General features: G+C 43.2%; 1 protein-coding gene across 1 annotated transcript in view; it reads right to left on the bottom strand.

The window, feature by feature from the left end:
* Positions 1–21,233, bottom strand: part of adamts6 (ADAM metallopeptidase with thrombospondin type 1 motif, 6) — a 65,899-nt gene that overhangs the window by 23,251 nt on the left and 21,415 nt on the right. The window contains exons 11-18 of the mRNA XM_056432210.1: positions 19,890–20,031; positions 14,731–14,838; positions 11,849–11,994; positions 11,112–11,175; positions 8,471–8,573; positions 6,627–6,760; positions 1,371–1,494; positions 671–751 (exon numbers count right to left, since the gene is read on the bottom strand). Coding sequence (XP_056288185.1) covers positions 671–751; positions 1,371–1,494; positions 6,627–6,760; positions 8,471–8,573; positions 11,112–11,175; positions 11,849–11,994; positions 14,731–14,838; positions 19,890–20,031 — 902 coding nt within the window. The remainder of the gene's footprint in view (positions 1–670; positions 752–1,370; positions 1,495–6,626; positions 6,761–8,470; positions 8,574–11,111; positions 11,176–11,848; positions 11,995–14,730; positions 14,839–19,889; positions 20,032–21,233) is intronic.

Consider the following 21,233-nt stretch of genomic DNA (forward strand, 5'->3'; position numbering starts at 1 on the left):
CATGCCTGAACAGACTTGTGTACCAATCCATCGATCAGATTTTGAGATATTTCTCTAGGTAACTATAATCTTTTCCCCTGACGATTATGCCAGAGGAAATACCAAAGGATCCCCAAAGTCTTTCGGTATTCATCATCTGGGGAACATGAATATGTATTAGATTATTTGTCCATGTTGGGTTATTTCACTAAAAAACTAAAAACCTCATGGTAGCGCGAAAGGAAACCGCAGTGAATCTCTGAAGTCATTGAGCTTCATCCTCTGAGGACCATGATAGTCTGAACAACATTGTGTCCCAATCCATCAAGTAAATGTTGAATTATTTCAATTGATAACTATTATGTATGCCCCGCCGATGGTGCTAGAGGAAATGCCAGGGGATCCCAAAAGTCTGTAGGAGTGATCATCTGGGGAACATGAATATATGTCCCACATGTCATGGCTATCCACGTGATAGTTGTTGGGTTATTTCACAAACAGAAAACAATGTCCACCTCATGGTGGCACTGGAGGGAAAGTCAGAGATTCCCCAAAGTCAGTGAGGTTCATCCTCTGGGGATTTTGAATGTTTGAACCAAATTTAATAGCAATCTATTAAAGGGTGGCTGAGATAGTACAACCCAGAACACATGAGGTATGGTTAATAGTAACCCTGATTGACTCGACTCACCGATGTAATTCTTCGACACGGCAATTTCTTTGATCTCGATGTGAACGGATCCTTTTGGGATCTGAACCACCTCCATGTAGCCTGGAAGTCCAAAGACAGGGAAAAGTCATTACGGTTGAAATCTCTCCCACTCAAAAAGTCGACGGGAGTCCATATAGAATACATTCCAAATCACCCAAAAAGGACAAAGCGGGAGGACAAAACAATCCCCTCCTTTTTACAGTCACACAGACACACACACACACACATGGACACACAGTATTTTTAGATGGTTTACTAGCCATACCATAGAAGGAGAAATATGTTTTCTCTCTCTCCCTCTCAAACTCTCTATAGACAACCTCAGGCTGAGGCCAACACCAAGTCCCGATCTCCACTCCGGATTTCTTCACTCCATGATGCAATTAATAAGACAAAATGGTGTGTTTTGATCTATATTCTGACAACATAATTCCAAATAGCCCAAAACATATGCTCCGTCGGTGGGTAACAAAGACAAAAATGTTGTTTAAAAGGCACATTTCCATGAAAGATGATCTTCCTGGCTTCGTGGATGTTTTAGACAAAAAGCTGCCTTGCCAAAAGGGCGATGAGTTACTTTGTTTTACTCACAATCTTCTCCGGTGACTCAGCGGTACTGAAAGCTGCTGTTCGTTAAACAAATGGCGCCGTGCCGTCACGGCGGCCCGAGGTGACATACCTCCTCTGGGTAGAGACTCGTTGAAGAGTCCCTCCGTGGCCTCGCAGGTGCTGCCGTCGCCGCCGCACACGCGGCATCGGTCCTCTTTGGCGTCGGAGCTCAGGATGTTGTCGCAGCCCACGTGCTTTCAAGTCAGAGAGAGAGAGGAAGTTTACATTTGAAGACTGGAAAATGGGGTTCAGGATTTAGCAGCATTTTACTGTCAGAAATAAAAGTTCAATAATGAGGGCGTCAAAACCAGAGTTCATCTTGGCAACAAAATGCTGATTAGTTTCAGTCACATTTGAGTCATTTTCATTTTTCATAGTTTTAGTAAAATCTTTGCCGACGACACCTGAGCGTTTTTGACCAATTTAAGTCAAAAAGTCATAAAATGTTGACATTTTAGTCAACTTTTAGTCATTACTTTTAGTTGTTTTGTTATTTTGTCTCAGTCCTGTGTTTAAATGTCCCTTTTTTTAAAGATGATATCATGAATATTTAAATTAATCTAGTCTAGCTACAACGTTTATTTTGTCATTTTAGTCAAACTCCATTTCACAATAATTTATCTTGTGAAAAAATGGGTTATTCTCATGTTTTCCGTCAACGTAATTGCATGTTTGATATACCTTTAACGTTAAATGGCGTTTGATCGTTAAATATACTGACTGTAACGGATCCCCTTATATCAATCGGCGTGAGACTTTACTGCTGGTGAACTTCTTTATTTCCTTTCTTTCGTTGTATAAACATGAACTAAAACTCTTGAATAAAAACCACCTTGTCACCACCGTAAGAGCGTTAGCCTCATACGGGTCCATTAAAACTATCAAACTTTAAATAAAATGCGCATCCGTCCGTCACATTTAGCCGTACCGTCAAGTTTGTTATTTTAACCTAAAATAAAGGTGCGCTTACTTTTAACATTTCAAAATAAAAGTCAAATTTAGCTCAAAGAGGAAGTAGATTAAAACATATACAAAATCATTAAAACAATACAATATAAAAAAGCATACATCAAAACCAATAGAGCAGATACAAAATAAGGCAATCAACACAAAACAATAAACCTTTTAAGGGGTCATTTACACTGACGATAGCCTGTTAGCTTAGCATAAAGGCTGGGGAAACGGCTAGCCTGACTCTGGTAACAACTACCGCATTACATCACACCAAATGTGAATTACTCCACTTCTAAAAGTAGTCCCCAACAAACGTACACCTGTTTGAGTAACATTTGGTAAAAACAGGAAAGTCTTTTATTTTAAATAAACTGCGTATATGTGTGGACTGTTTTTAAAGCGTAGCATCGTCAGTCGGAACCGGTGGAACTGGACCTCAGCTATCCGAGGCAGACGATGTCGTGATGTGTTTATTGGCGGTAAGAAAAAACAAAGAACACCTCCGGACGGATCTTTTAACAACAGCATTGATCGCGGCCCTAATTGCTGTTAACTTGGCAGGTTCTTTACATGTGAAACATGCGAGGGCTCATAAAACATGACGGTGCTTCAACGAGCCGTCGTAACAGATAAAAAGTTGTTGGCTTCATACAAATGTGAATATGCAAGCCGTATGGAGCCCATTACATCTTTTATCTGTGCTCAATTTGTAGTGATTGCTTCATCACGACTCGAATGGTCGAGTAATGCCTTGGAGCTTTAAAGCTGGAACAGCCGATTCTAATTGAAGAGCTTTGTTTTCATTATTTTCCCCCTTCAAGGGCACGTCTATGAACTCATAAGGGCAATTAGCAATTTGAAAATATTTATTAGACTTTAAGCCCTCAGTCTGTGGCTGGGTCTACAGCAATATATATATGCAAAGGAACTATTTCCCAGTTTACTTTAACACAATTTACAATCAAAACATCTAGAAATGTACTTTATTTTTCTACTCTGCCTTCTATATTGACAGTTTTTCATCGTGCACATTTTCAATTTATGTTCTCTGTATGTACGATATGTGTGCAGTGTAAACAACAATGCACCACTTTAATTATCTGGCCTCATGAACATAACTTTTATCCTGATTTATTAAACACTTTTATTATAATTTATTATTTTCAAGTTGCTTCTTAATTTCGCAATGACAAGACTATGTTTTGTTTTATATGCAAGATATAACAACAATAAAGACTAACTGGACCGCAATTGTAAAAAATCTCTATTCCAAAGGGAGGGCTGGCCAAGACGGCGGCATAAAAGCCCGTCAGAAAAAAACAAATACCAGACTTAAAAAACAAAACACAATAAAGTTAAAAACACAAGAAACTTCACATAAAAGAAATAATATGGCTTTAATTGTAGCATTTTTAAAATGCACCGCATTGCATTTGGGGAATGTTAACATAGAGTAACTATATCAGAGCTTGCATTCCTCCAGCGTGAGGATTTTTATTTTTCCTTCTGTTTTATATCATCACATATATATATATATATTCACACATATATATATATGTATATATATATATATGTGTGTGTATATATATATATATACACACACATATATATATATTTATGTATATATATATATACACACTCATATATTTATATATATGTATATATATATATACACACATATATATATATAATATGTGTGTATATATATATACATATATATATATGTGTATGTATATATATATATTTATGTATGTATATATATACACACATATTATATATACATACATATATATATATATACACATATATATACACATATATATATATATATATATACATATATAGGTTTTTGACTGTTGGTCGAAACAAAACAAGAGAACATAAAAGCATCCATACATTTTTAACAGTTGATGGATTAAACGACTCATCGAGAAGATGCTGCGCTGGTTAATTGATGAGAAGACGAGTTGCTGGTTGCAGCGCGACATGAACGTCAGCGAGAGTCAAAAGGACAAAGTTATTTATTTGAGTTGAGGCTGTGTGACAATAAAACTTGGAGGATTACTGTTCCACTCCTCCTTTGGCTCTCCCACTTCCTAATACTCTCTATCAGCATCCCTCCTCTCTGTTTTTCCTAATCTCTCTCTATCTGCGTATCTCCAGCACCTGTAAACAGCATCGCGGCCTTGAGGGTTTCAGAGAGCGTTCCAAAGCAGACGGCGTTCTGGAGATTTATCACCCGGAGAGCCGGCGGCCTCTGAAATATACCGACTTGCTGGATTCAGTCTGGAAATAAACCTGCTTTGCTCCTTTGGTGAGGAATATTCCACATCTTACTATTCTCTTACCTATTAAAACATGCACCATGTTGTGTTTCTACATTAAAATCAAAGTAATGTCGTTGGCACGGGCGCCGCGTGTTCACGCCAAACCGTACGGTCGGGTGCAAGTCAAAGCAAATACTTAGAGCGAGCAACCAAAAGGTTATTTCAGCTGCATCGCAGAAGAAAAAAGAAACGCGCCCTCATCTCCACACAAGCCGCGCAAAATGATTGATGCCCCGTGGAAACAAAGACGGCAAAGACGGCCAACTCCTTTCAGTAAAATGTTAATAAAACGGCCCTTTTTATTTGTATATAAAATCATTATTCAATCACGAGAATGATTTTGTGTGTGTTTTATTTATCACAATTGTTGGCCGAGGCTGCAGAGCGCTGATAAGTGTTTGTTTGTTTGTTTGTATTTTTTTTTTATTCAGTCAATCAAATCAAATACAATACAATATTATCCTATAAAAAAAATACAAAAGAGAGAGACTGAAAAGGTATAGGTAGAAGCAAAAAAATGCTTATAAATTCCTATCCAAAATTGAAATCAAAATAAATCAGAAAATTAATATAAAATAAATAAAACAACAACAAAAAAACAATAAACAAGATAAAAAACAAAATATATTTATATATACTACCACATACATCTTCCATATTAATCCGTTTTTAATTACATTTATAACTCTCAAGGATTTTTTTATAAATAATTCCCTTAAAAACCAAAAAGGAGTTCACCATTCTTACTTCTATTTCAACATTATTCCATAATTTGACTCCTACAACAGAAATACATCTTCTTTTAAGAGTCGCCAGTCATCCCTTCACAATAAGAGACAAACAGCCACTCAGAGGCTTTGTTGTTCTTTAATGGAGAGAATCAGGTTGTTTTTGTTGGTGCTTTGGCATTCGTGTTCACCAATCAGTAATCTAGTAAACTGTGCGGTCAACGATTTAAACCCAAAACAAAGAACTGGCACCCGGCGGCTGAGGAAACTCTCAGGTCAGATGATGTTCGGCCAACATGTCACTCCAGCTGTTATCTAACTAAATATCAGAGGTCAGAGGTCACTAACGGTCACTAGAGCCCATCGAGGGTAAAGATATCGCGTGTCAATTTGTGATCTCAGGGCAGGAGATGCAGGATGTTTTTATGGTTCATTTCACATGTAAAACAATCAATAACTAGAACGGGCACTCGGTAGAGCGCATACCTTCGCATATCACAAGATTGGGCATTGAATTATGAACATGTTGGCATTAGTTGCATGCCAATTGGATACAAATTGACCGTGCTATGGTAAAAAGAAGATGTTGACCTTTTCATGACCTTGACCTTGACCTTTGACCCGATCGATCCCAAAATCGAATCAAATGGTCTCCGGATAATAACCAATCATCCCACCAAATTTCATGCGATTCGGTTTAATACTTTTTGTGTTATGCGAGTAACACGCATACAAATAAATAAATAAATACACGGCGATCAAAACATAACCTTCCGCATTTTCAATGCGAAGGTAATAATAATAATATTACTGGATTAATATGGTTTATCTACATGTCATGTTCCCTGATTGGAAACAGGGAAAATGTCTCGTATATATATATCAATAACTGGAAATAACTAATTCCTTCAGGCGAGGATGTTTTCCCGCGACTTTTGCTTATATTTCTAATTATTTTGGATATTATTTTTTTTACGATAAGACATTCGATTGAGTGCCCATATAAAAAAATATAGAGAATAAAGAAGAGCTTCCAACCACATCTTATGGTTTTCCTCGTGTTTGCCCATCGTGTGACCCACTCGTGGAACTTAATAACAACAACAGGTGCCCACATCCATCATAACTCCATCAGCGGAGGCCGTGACATGCGGGTGAACACGCATGTCAACAAAAGGAGTGGTTGCCAAAGAAAAACTAGAGTTTACTACAAGAACTCTGGTATTCTTGGAGCTCCGGCCTCCACTCGTATGAACATTAAAGTAAAACTAAAGAGCACGATCACGTGACTTTAGGTTTTTTCAAATGACCTCTGACCTTGCACTCTCCATTGATACAGATGTCCAGGGAGTCGGCCTGGCACCGGGTGCCATCGATGACGGCCGGAGAGCGCTCGGTGTAGAAGTTGTATCCCTCCGCCAGGCAGTTGAGCGCGCAGGGCTTCACACCACCTGGGACACACACACACACACACACACACACACACGCACACACACGGTTATCTAGAGTTCAAGCCTCCAACAGAAAAACAGACAACGTGACACAGCTCGGAGACGTCGAGGCCAGTTCCGGGGATCTCCTCTCCACTTGTTGACAATAACAATCGAGTGGAGGAAAGTCAGCGAGGCTCGGATCTGAAAACCTGCCGAGCGCGTACGTCCCCGACGGAGACGGCGCCCGCTGCCAACAGCAATCACGCTTGACATGGACGCGCAGGTTATCTGCTGTTTACACACGGCCGCTGTAAATGAGGTGGTGGATTTGACTAAGCAGACCCGTCGTGATAAAAGAGATCCTCTTTAAGCTCTTCCCTCGCTGGGAGAAAATAAAAGGACGTGTGCTTCAAACTCGTATCACTTTTTCTCGTGTGTTTTTTGGTGTGTGTGGATGTTTTCCATGACCTGCGGACATTGAGGAGATGCTTTGTTGAGAGAACGACACGAAGCATGAAGCCCTAAACTCCCGCCGAGAGATTCTTGACAGGAAAGTGCGTCAGTAAGTTTGTCAAAAATGTGAAAATCTCCCAGGTCGGATGATGCGGACGGCCGACGAGGGTCCTCGAACGCACCACGGAAGAATTCCGTTCCCGTCAAAGAGACTGTCCCGCTGTTGGTGTTGGGCCCGGAGACTCATTTGTGACCCAATGAGGTGACAGGAAGGTTCTTACAGGTCAGCACTTAGAAGAGATGAGATGTATGAATGAAATTCTGCAGCCAGTTGCATATCGATATGAATGTTAGCCGAGTGAGGATTTACACATCATATAATTAAAGTTACTGTGAGGAACTTTTAACCCTCCTGTCACCTTTAGGGTCAATTTGACCCCATTCAATGTTTAACGTCGGTGTTCTTTGGGGTCAATTTGACCCCAGGCTGTTTTTCACTGTGTCAAACATATAAGAAATATCAACTTTTTTATATATTTAAAAGGCTATTTAGGTAGTCAACAAACAAACACAAAGTACCTCACACTTAAACTTGGGAAACAATATTAATTCTAATAATTTTCTCGAGGTTTTAATTGCTGGGGTCAAATTGACCCCGAGGGTAAAATATGTTAGTAAATGTTAAGGTAACAGGAGGGTTAACTGGTTCTGAACCAGTCTCAGTGTAGTCCTGGTCCTCCATCAGTAAACCAGACCATCAGAGAGAAGACGGTCTGTTTCCAGAGAGTCATTCTTATTGCTCGTCATCTGGGCCACCGGGTCGGATTCTGGGGAAACCAGATGACATCATGCAGGTTCACCATGAAACTCCTTCAGCTCAGACTCCATCGGGGCCCCCAGCAGAGACCAGTCCGCTGTGGAAAGACCCAGATCTGGCTTCTCCTGCAACCTCAAACCTGCAGTCGGAGCTCCGGAGAGAGGAGGAGAGCTAAACTCCCGGCAGCCTCGGTGCCTCCTCCTCTTCCTCTTCCTCATTCAGAGCTTCTCTTCTGCTCCGCTGGTCCCCCCATTTGGGGAATACTGACCGTAGATAGTTTTATGGTACAACTTGATTTAGGTAGTACTACTAGTTCTAGTTTCAAATAGTTATTATTTACTTGGAACTTAAGACACACACACACGTATCAAAAGCCCTGGAAACATCTTATCTTAGTCAATTATTGAAACCAAGTTTTTCTGGGGCTTTAACGGATTTCCGGACGGTCCTGAACTCACCACCAGTGTAAGGCTTCCAGTTGTAGTATTTCCCGCGGAAAGGCATGCTGTCAAAGTCGGCGCACTGCTTCTTTCGGAATTCCCGAGATCCTGCGGGACAGGCCTGAAAAACAGAAAATAAGACGAGATGGAAAGATTGACTTGGAAATGGATCAAATGTTAGTTTTGACTTGTTGTGGTCTCCTTTACCAACAACTAATAATCGCACACACACATACACACATGTTGTGTAGCGCTGCTTAAAGACTCTCCGTCCATAATTGTAATAAGAGTTTGTGAAGAAGATGTCATGGAGCCTGGAAGCTGTTTTCATTTGTTGTTATTGACATAAAGAATATTTTCCAAAAACTATTAAAAACGGTTGCAGAGTAAAGCAATAACAGACTCTTCTAATCATTTTGCTATTAAACCCCCAACATTACCAAGCAATGATTATGTAAGAAATGGACTTGATGTTCTGTGATGAATTACACAAAGCAAAGTTTTAAGGGACTGCCAACTGATGGAAAGCGATGCATAAGTGGAAAAATAAAACATAAATCTAGAAATCTGTTGCATGCATTCAAAAGAAGTTCAGAGAGAAAAGTGCATGATTTGTAGAAGCTGCAGGCGGGTTAGTTGTTGTTGCATAGACAGCGTTGCTATTACCAAAACGTCTGCATGAGATCTAATCAGCAGGCACTAAAACAGAAAAGCCTCCTGGATCCGACGATTAGGAGCCGTGTGTTTTGCATTTGCAGGTTTGGATGTTGCTCCAGTTAGAGGAGGGAAAAATAAAAAGTGGAAAGAAACACTTTATTGGAGTGAGAAGGTGCTTAGAAACCCCAAAACACTCTCCCCCCGGGACGGATAAAAAGCTCCGGGTCAAAGCTGTATTTCACACGCTGGAAGCGCCCCACGTCGGAGCCGCTGCAGACTCGCACATCAAACGTGCAGATTGAGGAATAATATTAGTACAAGTGTGGCTTGAGGAGGCGACACGTGGCCAAAAACGAGATTTACATGTTCGAACAAGTCGGGGGGGCGAGACTTCAAAGACTGGTGGCGCTGCCAGTGAGCGCTATCGATTTACCTGCTGCCTGTGCTCGTGTTTGGAGTAATCGCTTCGTGGATGTCACAAAGACCTCGATATGTCACGGGAAAGGTCCTTCTGACCAAAGCATCCGCTCTTTTTTCTTTTTTTTAAATGAATGCAGAGGCGAGTTCGTGTGTGCAGGGATCGACTCTTTTTCTTTGGAATTGGCTTTTCTTCTTCTGTGGTGCGAGTGTTGCCTCCAGCTACTAACCCCCACCCCGCCTCTCCAAAAGGCCCAAGGAGACAAATTCATGTCGTCATGCACTTTATTGTATATTTACCTTCGCATTGAAAATGCGGAAGGTTATGTTTTGATCGCCGTGTATTTATTTATTTATTTATTTGTATGTGTGTTTGCGTGTTATTCGCATAAGTCAAAAAGTATTAAACCGAATCGCATGAAATTTGGTGGGATGATTGGTTATTATCCGGGGACCATTTGATTAGATTTTGGGATCAATCGGGCCAAAGGTCAAGGTCATGGAAAGGTCAAAATCTTCTTTTTACCATAGCACGGTCAATTTTTATCCAATTGGCATGCAACTAATGCCAAAATGTTCATAATTCAATGCCCAATCTTGTGATGTGCGAAGGTATGCGCTCTACCGAGTGCCCATTCTAGTTTGAATATGTTCTACATGCTACACGACACGATCGTTCGATGCGTTTATTTGTGGTGCAAAAGCTCAGAAAACCGACGTCGCTCCGCTCGCTTTGCTGCGTCATATTTGTGCAGAGACGTAGTAGAAATGCCCCTCGTGTGTGTGTATTCAGTCCCGTTAATTTGCCTTCCAACTTTGTGGAAGTGCAAAAAAACAAATTGCCCTTTAATCTCAACGATAACCGGCGTATACGTCTGTCGGAGCCGGCATCCAATCAGAGAGTTGATGCGGCGTTACGATATGGAGTGACCTCCCACAGGACAGACGGGAGGGAGGCAGCATTAGCAGATGATGTCTGACGGCTCATCAGCGTAAAAATAGCATTCATGCATGTAAGTGTGTGTGTGTGTGTGTGTGTGTGTTTGGTGTGTACACACACACACCTCCCCGGACACGGTGTGGTCAGTGTGATGAAATAGCGGTCGGGGATGTTGTTTGTTTTCCAAAGAAAACACTCCGGTGCTCTCGGCTGTTATTTTTAAAGACGTGCCGTTAAATGTCCGCCAGGGCCCGAACAACTCATTTCAGTGTCCACCTTGGACTGAGATCTCAACCGGCAGCCACGTTAAATATTTGTTTAAAGCTTTTCGCTCCAGGCGTTTTTCATGAAACTCTTCCTGTGAAACGTCACCAACAAATATGTGAAGTGGTGACGCGCGGCCGGGGAACCCGTCGGGGAGCTCCGAGGCGGCGGGGCGCCGACGTGCTCCTTATGAAGCCGGCGAGATAACGCGCCGCGCAGGAGGAGAGAGGACGTGGAGGAGAGAGGACGTGGAGGTCCGCCAGTGGTCAGAACCGTCTCGGTACCCTTAAAACCAGAGAGCCCCCCCCCCCCATCAGGACCACGCTCCCGTCTCCAGGTCCCGTGTATACGTTGCTCTAAAGCAGACTGAAGGAAACTCACGTCGGTCTTACAAGATCTGTAACGTTTCCTCTCTCCGAGGCAGTACTTCCCTCCTCCCAACGGGCTGAGAGAGAGAGAGAGAGAGAGAGACAGTTCACATCAAGCACCGTAAATCCAAAAAAACACACAACACAACAACAAAACTTTGTCAGTGAGAACATTTTTGGTGAGGAGAAGAAAAAAAAAGCCTTAAAGCCAGAAGATAAAGTGTGCCTCTGTTTGTCATCAGCCTCCTTTTCCTCGACTCAGCGAGACAAGCTCCGTGATGAGTGTGTGCGCGGCCGTGTGTTCTCAGAAATGTTACGTTTCGATATGCAAATGAGGCGTTATGTAACAGCAACTGTCAGTGAATTTAGGAGAAATCTACAGACGCAAAATAAACAGTGTAGTGAAATGCACTAGTCGGAGGAAAGACATGTTCAACACCGGGGTGTCTCTTCCTAAAATGCTACATTACATCCTGTAGCAGTCGACAAAAAAATAAATATATATATATATTTATCAGAAAAAGTCATCTTTAACTTAAGAGCCACAAAGGCAATGTTCCCTTGAAAGGAGGAATATTTGCCTCAGAGACGTATTCTAGCTCTACTCCCACTCAGGTGTAACATACATCCATACTGCACACACACACACACACACACACACACACACACACACACACATACACACACACACCTGGAGGCAGGACCTGGATGTGTGTGTTCAGCTTGCTGTGGCTTACTTTGCCTACTTACGCTGGGCTGTCACAGTGCCTCTTGGAGGAGGACACACCACCCCCACAGGTCCTGCTGCACTCCCCCCACGACGACCAGGGCCCCCAGCCCCCGTCCGCGCTCTGGGGCCAGGTACCGAATGCCATGCAGTCCCCCTGGTAGCACCACTGAGAAACACAGACACACACACACCGTGAGACATGGCCTGACTGACACTGATTTCCCCTGACTGCCATTTGCACTGAATTGTTCATTTGTTTAATACTGGTGTCCATATTCATAGGAATATGTCTCCTCCCTCATCTCTAACTTCATAACCTCTACTGCCACCTTCACCTGCACTTTACACATATCACATATCGATGTCACATCTGCACTTTTATCTGTATTTATATTACCATTTGCACATACTCTGCACTCTTCTGCTTTGCACTTGTGGTTAGATGCTAACTGCATTTCGTTGCACCAGGACTTGTACTTTATGTAACTAGAACGGGCACTCGGTAGAGCGCATACCTTCGCATATCACAAGATTGGGCATTGCATTATGAACATGTTGGCATTAGTTGCATGCCAATTGGATAACAATGGTAAAAAGAAGATTTTGACCTTTCCATGACCTTGACCTTGACCTTTGACCCAATTGATCCCAAAATATAATCAAATGGCCCCCGGATGATAACCAATCATCCCACCAAATTTCATGCGATTCGGTTTAAAACTTTTTTTGTTATGCGAGTAACACGCATACAAATAAATAAATAAATACACGGCGATCAAAACATAACCTTCCGCATTTTCAATGCGAAGGTAATGACAATAAAGTTGAATCTAATCTAATCTAATGTGTGCTTCTCTCTAAACACACACAAACACACACTTACTTGTGACGACACTATTGCGTGCCGTGACAGTTTATTTAACGAACAACAGGGATGGTGCAAACTATTCCAGACTCTTCCCGTCAGAGTGAGGTTGCCAGTTTTGATCCCAGAACCAGAACCTGGGCTCACCAACAGAATTCAGCGACCTCCGTCACAAGCTGAAGACCAGCGCACATGGACCGCCGGCAGTGTGTTCGTCCGCGTTATTACCTTTGCATTGAAAATGCGGAAGGTTATGTTTTGATCGCCGTGTATTTATTTATTTATTTGTATGCGTGTTACTCGCATAACTAAAAAAGTATTAAACCGAATCGCATGAAATTTGGTGGGATGATTGGTTATTATCCGGGGACCATTTGATTAGATTTTGGGATCGATCGGGTCAAATGTCAAGGTCAAGGTCATGGAAAGGTCAAAATCTTCTTTTTACCATCGCGCGGTCAATTTCTATCCAATTGGCATGCAACTAATGCCAAAATGTTCATAATTCAATGCCCAATCTTGTGATATGCGAAGGTATGTGCTCTACCGAGTGCCCGTTCTAGTTATTCATTAAAATGATCTTCAACCCATTCTTAACTTCTTAACTGCTCGTGCGTGTTGTCGTGTGTTGCTTAACGCTCCCTGTGTGGTGTGAGGAGGTTTTTTTCTTCCTTTATCCGAGGGATGGAAAACGCCGTGTCGAGTGTCTTAAGCCTCGCGCTAAGCTGCCCGCAGAGTCGCGGCCCCTTTGTCTCTCCAACTGTGTCAGTAGGTTAAGAAGAATGGGGGCGGGTCAAGGTGAGGGCCACTGTCCTCCTCCTCCTCCTCCTCCTCCTCCTCGTTCACGTCCTGAGACGCTGTCCAAACAAGATTAGCAGAGGGAGGAGAAACTGGTAGAGACACGAGGGCCCCAAATGAGTGAACTCCTCTCTGTTGGTCTCTCTCTCTCTCGCTCCTGTTGGAAGGGCCTCTCTCCATTACACGCTGGGAGAGAAATGGCTGACATTCATATTCCTTTGAAGCCCCCCCCCCCCCCCCCCCCAGACAGGGTTTGCCACTGGCTCTCCTAAAGCTGCTCCAAAAGCTGTTCCAAAGCCCCCCGGGCTCAACCTGGGGCCCCCTGTGTTGTCCAGGACCCGGTCTGCGGGCCCCGGCCCTCAAAGGCTCCACTGAGCTCATGGTAATGACGGATGACAGCTCGTGACGCTCTGCTATTCTTTCCTTTTAGACCTCGGACCATCCGGTGACAATGGCCGCCGTAATCCGTGTTAAAACTGTCTCTCCCCTGACCTGGCGGGCATCAACAGTGGGCCGGTGACCTCACGCCTGGCTCGCATGTCTGTCAGTGTGTGTGTGTGTGCATTGCATGAGCACACACTCAGGGATTAGTACCCCTTCCAGAGAGCAACAGATGCAAGTGGAGGCAGTGAGCTACCACGAGCTGCCGAGGCGGATTTCTGCACAGAGAGAACGTTAAAAAAAAGAAGAGCTTTCCGATATCATTTTTTTTTGTCCTTCCCGATACGTGAACTTGTGTTTCGTCCGATGTCGTGTACCCGATCCGATACCGGTGCATCTCTGAACCCCAAAGCCCGCCAATGGGATTGAAAAGCATGTTTTTTTTATAAAGAATACACCGTTTATCACAGCCAGGAGCTGTAGAAAAGCGGCATTAATGTTCGACTTTTTACTTTCCAGCGGTCCATGAATGCATCGCGCGTGCCTAACGGTTCTTCAGCAACCAAAATGAAATGATTGGATGGGTTTGAGGCATTGGGGAAGATACATTTCTCTTTAATTACTCACAAGAAAGGGGGGAGGGGGATACATAATATAAGTCCTAAACCTGCAAACCGTGTGCTGATATCTCGTGTTATACGCAAAATAAAAATGTTTTAAATCACTTTCAACTTTGGTTTCAATTTCAAGATTCATATGGATCCATTAATTTCTCCCTCGCGATGTGGTGGGATATCTTAAAACCACACGGATCCGAGTCCGAATCTTTAAATTGACAGGAAACGGCGGACGGCTTACCCCTTTCTCGATGCTGCCGGTCTGGCACAGGGTCCCCTCGGCGGCGGGGATGCTGTTGGTTACACAGCGGTTGCTTTTGCTAAGGCACCAGAGCTCTCTACACACTTCCTAGGAAAGAAGGCAAAAGCAAGTTGGTCAGGATGAGTCAACTCGGCAGAATGAGGTGGGGGGGTGGGGAAGGTCACGGGACGATCCACCGCCGGTAGCGTTCGGACACGTCGACGTTCGTCTCGAGTCGACGTTGAGAAACTTCCGGGGCACCATGTGCTTCGGATCACGGCGCGTCTTGAGCAACACGCCGGTCATGTTATGAGAAGGCGAAGCAGTCAGCTGGATCAACACCGTGACTAACGTCTGCTCACGTTCGCCTCGCGGACCACGCGGGACCGTGACATCAGTTCGAGAAATCCAATTTTGGCTTCTTCGGGGAAATAAAGAGTGAGCAAACGGCCCCCCCAAGTCCCAGATAAAGACGACTTGTGGGCCCCACAAATATCTTGAGTATTACTGAGTGGTCTGGGTTAACACACATCTCCGTCTTCTCCTCCTCCGTCTGGAGCGTGAGGAGAATCCATTTAGATTGCTTAAAGGGAGTGTGTGTGTGTGTGAGAGGGAGATAGCGAGGAGACAGCACTAAGTTGCCCCCCCCCCCTCCCCCCAAATAAATAAAACCATAAAGTGAACACATGTTACGAGGACAGCTCTGCACAACCTCGCATTAGATTTCCCATTAAAGCGAGCCGGGTCGCCTCGGCGTCTCCACTTCAAAAGGCTTCTTTTTTTTACGGGGACGGTTGTGTACGGCCAGAAGAGCAGGCCCATGAAAAGAGAGTTACGATCCGGCGCATAGATCCTGACCTCGGGGGGGGGGGGGGGGGTCAGTAAGTACGCCGCGGCCACGCAAACTCCCCGAGCCCCATCCAGATTAAACTAGAACGGGCACTCGGTAGAGCGCATACCTTCGCATATCACAAGATTGGGCATTGAATTATGAACATGTTGGCATTAGTTGCATGCCAATTGGATAGAAGTTGACCGTGCTATGGTAAAAAGAAGATTTTGACCTTTTCATGACCTTGACCTTTGACCCGATCGATCCCAAAATCTAATCAAATGGTCCCTGGATAATAACCAATCATCCCACCGAATTTCATGCGATTCGGTTTAATACTTTTTGTGTTATGCGAATAACACGCAAACACACATACAAATAAATAAATAAATAATAAATAAATAAATGGCGATCAAAACATAACCTTCCGCATTTTCAATGCGAAGGTAATAAAGCGGCAAACTGGCAATCTCTGGTCGCAGACGCCTCCAACCCGGCCCGGCTGGTTCCAATGAGCCGCCTCCGACCGGTCGGATTTATGTGCCGGCAGATTTTTTTTTTTTTTAAGAGCAGATGCACTTCGCAGAAAGGGCCTCGCTAACGCCGCCGTCAAAGGTTGTTTGTTTTTTCATACCTTCGGCTCAAAATGTGCAAAGTAGTCGCCGAGACCAAATTATCGCTGTAAATCACACTGGACTTCCTCCCTCGTGTTACTTTTCTCACCCCCGACAGTCCCACGCTGGGATAAGTGTGTGGGACCCCCTGCGGTTCTTTAAAAGGTTTGAGTTCAGTCGAACCCCCCTTGAAGGCGTCATCGGCCATACGCGAGGAAATACCGCTGTTTTATTGCTCTGCATCGGGAGTTCACACACTCTTTTGGTCACGCCTCTTTAACACAAAGCAATATGTCCTTTGGTTCTGATTCGTCAGCAATGAGACAGGAATTTATTATCTCTTTTTTAGATTGTTTGATTTGATCCAACGATGGAAGATTCGATCCAATCAGAGCCTCAAACCCACCAAATCATCATTAAAGTTACTATCTCGAAGAGCTCCGTTTGGCACCTGGTGGCAAAATGCGGTAACTGCAGGTATGTTTTGGGATCTTACTTCCCCAGAAAGCGCCGCTTGGGATTTTTCCTGGGAATGTTGCTCAAGAATATAGCTATAGTATAGATGAGAAAATTACTTCTCTCTTGATTTATTCCCTCAGTAAACATTGTAAACATGAGTTTATGTCTCAATCTCTAGTTTCAAGTCTTCTTGAATACAGTGTGAGGTTCATTTTGTAAATGATGGTCAATTTAGAGTAAAATAGAGCATAAAGCAGCGGACGCTTTAGGGCGGGGCTACAAGGTGATTGACAGGTCTCTGTCCTTCTGCATTTAACGATCCAGGATTACACAAACATTTGAGAAAAAGGTGGGAAAAATAAAACTTTTTGTGCAGCAGAATTTCCTGACCTGAATGATCACCTATCGTGACCTCTTACAGGGTCCGGAGCCCCTGGTTGGGAACCGCTGCTCTACATTGCCATTCCCTGTTGTCTGCGTGTGGTGGTAAAGCCTGTCCTGAAGATGAACGTTGCAGATTCATGGCCAAAATCTTAAGAGTTTTAAGTGGTTGAAAAACACAACAAATCATCTTGTTATCTTACCGTCAAACTTATTTTACTATAAAATATCAAAACGATTATTTATTGTAATATTAGAGATAAACCTCAACGCACTGTTTTTCTTTCGCAGTGCGAAACCCGATAAGAAAACACAACAAACGTTCATCAAAATGTGGAAAAGCTTCAGCGGGCCGGGCTTCAGAAACTCTTCCACTCATTAGAGCTTTTATCCTTTTCTGCGGTCGCGTCTGTCCTGTAAGCCGGCGCAGAGGGCATCGCTTTCCCACATGGCCGCATGCAACAGATCCGTTTGTCAGACGAGGATAAAATAAATAACCTCCGATCCGTTGAATCCCTGCCGGAATCCAATCCGCTCATAAATGTGCGTCTTTCATGCCGACTTAAAAAACCACAATTATGAGTTTAAGGAGCCAAAATAACAGGGGGCTTGATTTTGGGGCCTGTTATAATCTGCTGTCTTTCAATGAAATGAAATAACTCCTGTGATCTCAGCTAATCTCTGTCCTTGTTTTTTTCTTCTTTTTTCTCTCTCTCTCTCTCTCCAATATTTATGTAATGCAAAAACAATATCGCGTTATTGTTCGTTACATCTTTGAGGATTCTTTCAACCGCGCGGTTGTTCCTCATCTTTCACTGCCTGTGTCACTTCATGCACGGAGGTTTTCTCATTACTAGTGGGGGAGAGGGGGGGGGGGGGGCTGAATCATTATCATTACAGGCTTAAAGATGAGGGGAGTGTTGACTTCAATCCTTCATCTCGTCGTCTGTTTATAGATTAAAAAAAGAGGGAGAATAAGGCACCGCGTGGAAAGACACCCTAGAGTTGTCAGATGATAATCAACTAATTATCTTCCGCTCGTGTTTACCCACCTTTAATCTCAACGAGGAAATATTAACTTGAAGAGAACTGACTGAACATGCCCTATCTGTACATCAACACTTCTTATTCAAAGTGGAAAACAGAGCTTTACCAGGAGTGAAAATGGAAATTGTTTTTTATCTTATATTTGCATTTTGACGTCATCTTACAAAAAAAGTACATCGTTTTTTAAGCAATTTAGCAAAAGTGGCTTATTGGCTACACTCGATGGCGGCTGGTTGAGAAGCGGGTTGTCACAGAGAGGGAGGAGCCACGATATTGCTGGAAAAAATGTGTGATTTTGGCGCGCGGTTTTTTAGAAGACGTTCGCGTGTAAACTTACGGAAATATACAGAAATAGTTCCTTTGTTAATCTAAAAAGGTGAAGAAAAAGTTGGTCAGTTACACGAAGACGCCAACGAAAATATCCAAGTAGAGAGACGAAGAGGGACGTCTGTCGGTGAGGGGCCGCGCAGAAAATCTCTAGAAATTGTCACCCGAGTGGCATCTGAGAATCATGAGGAAAAACAGCTTAAGATAAAAGGAATGCGAGCGTATTGGATTGTTTTTAAGGAGGTTGTGCCCACAATGGGAGGAAGTCCAAATCGGGCTATGTAAGCGTCTAATGAGACATCTACACGTGCACTTTTGAGGAGGCCCCTGAACTTCAGTTCGTTGGTTTTCAAAAACATCGTGGAAGTCACGCTTCAATAATCGGAGCACGGAGGTGAAAGTAAAGCCCGCTGAGCTTCGTCCTGCGATAAAAACTGCGGAGTTTCCCGAGGATGAACCTCGCTGAATGCCAGAGTATTAACTTTCCGCTGAATCGCCGGCTTCACTTTTCGCACTGAAGAAGAAGAAAAATCGTGTATCTGACGTTTAGAGTCAGAAGTGATAATGTCTTTCTGATACACAGGGTTCTTACACATTTTGACCAATGGATTTCCAGGACTTTTCCAGGACTTTAAACCACATTTCCATCACCAAACTTAAATCTCGGTATAAACATGCACAATTTTGAAAATGTTGCGTATTGAGAGCGTACGCCGGCTCATGTTTTGAGCGTCTTTCTTTCTAAAAACATATTAATTATTTCAAACTCGGCGTAAACGAACATGTGATTAGAACAAATTTCCGTGACTTTTACAAAACTTTTACGATTTAAGTTTTTTCCATGACTTTTCCAGGCCTGGAAATGACCATTTTAAAATTCCATGACTTTTGAAATGACAATTTTGAAAATGTTACGTATTGAGAGCGTACGCCGGCTCATGTTTTGAGCGTCTTTCTTTCTAAAAACATATTAATTATTTCAAACTCGGCGTAGACGAACATGTGATTAGAACAAATTTCCGTGACTTTTCCAAAACTTTTACGATTTAAGTTTTTTCCATAACTTTTTCAGGCCTGGAAATGACCATTTTAAAATTCCATGACTTTTGAAATGACAATTTTGAAAATGTTGCGTATTGAGAGCGTACGCCGGCTCATGTTTTGAGCGTCTTTCTTTCTAAAAACATATTAATTATTTCAAACTCGGCGTAAACGAACATATTTCCGTGACTTTTCCAAAACTTTTACGATTTAAGTTTTTTCCATGACTTTTCCAGGCCTGGAAATGACCATTTTAAAAATCCCATGACTTTTCCAGGTTTTCCATGACCGTACGAACCCTGGATACAACACAGTGTTTACATCCTTTCCACGTGCGGTCCCGTGTGTGCAGAACACTCCAGTGACCGTGCACCACGTTAATGAGCAGCTGAAACATGAAACGGCGGTCCCCCCCCCTGTGGGTCAGCGAGAAGATGAAAAAGATGCTGGTTTCTTACCCCATACTTGCACTGGCGTGAGGAGGTTCCATACTGGAAGCGACACTGCTCGTCTGCATCGTACACCTGCCCCGGGGCCACTGTTGGGTACAGGAAGTCTCGTTTCATTGGTTCATTGTCCAGACACGTCCCCCGACCTGAGCTGTCAAAAAAACAAACCTACAATAGGATTGTTTCTTACACAAAAGAAACCTTTCTGCACGCGGCTGCCGGAAACAGTAAGAACAGATTACAAGTCGTCTTTGAGGCCTCCGCCTGTGTGGTTTGACTCATTTTACGGGCAAGCCACCGCCGCGGCGGGAAGCCTGTCAGACGTCTCAAATGACATGCAGTTAATGTTGATATCACACATCAACACCTCCTCATCAAAAGGGAGGGTGGAGACATCTCACCAGAGGCGAGAGGAGGAGCGCTGTGTGATTATACGGCTCCCTGCTCCTATGTGCTGGATGCCGCTTGCTTACATTCACATCCACCAGCAACATAACAAGGGGAAGGAAGGGAAAGGTCTGGAGAGAGCTGTGGGTCATACGTCCAGGCATTGGATTATTGTTTCGTCTGTTTTGTCAGATAGAAATATGTGCACTCTCAAAGAACTCACACACACACACACACACGTACAGACATACATGCGCACACACACGGTTGTTTTTCCTTCCGGTAGCTTTAAAATAAAATAAAACTCTTCAGCCGAGAAGCAGATTGCACCGAAACTAAATAAAAATGTTGTATTCTTCTCTCTTCCATTCTTTCTTTTTGTTGCCAATGTGCGAGGCACTAAGATCATACCAAAGACGGGTGCCAATAAACAAACAGAGATGCATTTCAGTCAGAGGACTCTCTCAAGGCAACAAAACAAAAAAAATACCACTACGAGTATTTACTATAACACTGTGTTCTCTCCAGATGTGGCAGCTGCAGCATGCGGGAGGATGCCTGCCATCCCTCGAAAGGAAAAGTGGGCCCGGTGACAATAACAACTCAAAGCCGGGCTTTATGTCCAACTGCAACTCGGGGCCCAGAATGCAGCAGAGAAGAAGGCTGAATTAAACATTCATCGGCCCGACATATGTATTTACCTCTCGTGCTGCTCAGCCAAGCAGATGCACATTGAAGAAGAAGTTCCCAGAAGCTCTGGTTCTACTTTGTTCTGCAGTTCCCCGTATTCATGGAACAAAATGTGCTTTCTCGCTGGAACTTAATTCTAACAACCGGTCCCTAGAAATGGTTGATAATGTGCCCTGTAGATTATTCACATTAAAGAGAGCACGTTATACTGGGAATGAATCTAACTTTTAATTGCTGGGAGCACCACAAACAAACATCCAATCACTTCTCCCTCTG

This window comes from Pseudoliparis swirei, chromosome 15, assembly GCF_029220125.1.
Source record: "Pseudoliparis swirei isolate HS2019 ecotype Mariana Trench chromosome 15, NWPU_hadal_v1, whole genome shotgun sequence".
Taxonomy (NCBI): Eukaryota; Metazoa; Chordata; class Actinopteri; order Perciformes; family Liparidae; genus Pseudoliparis; species Pseudoliparis swirei.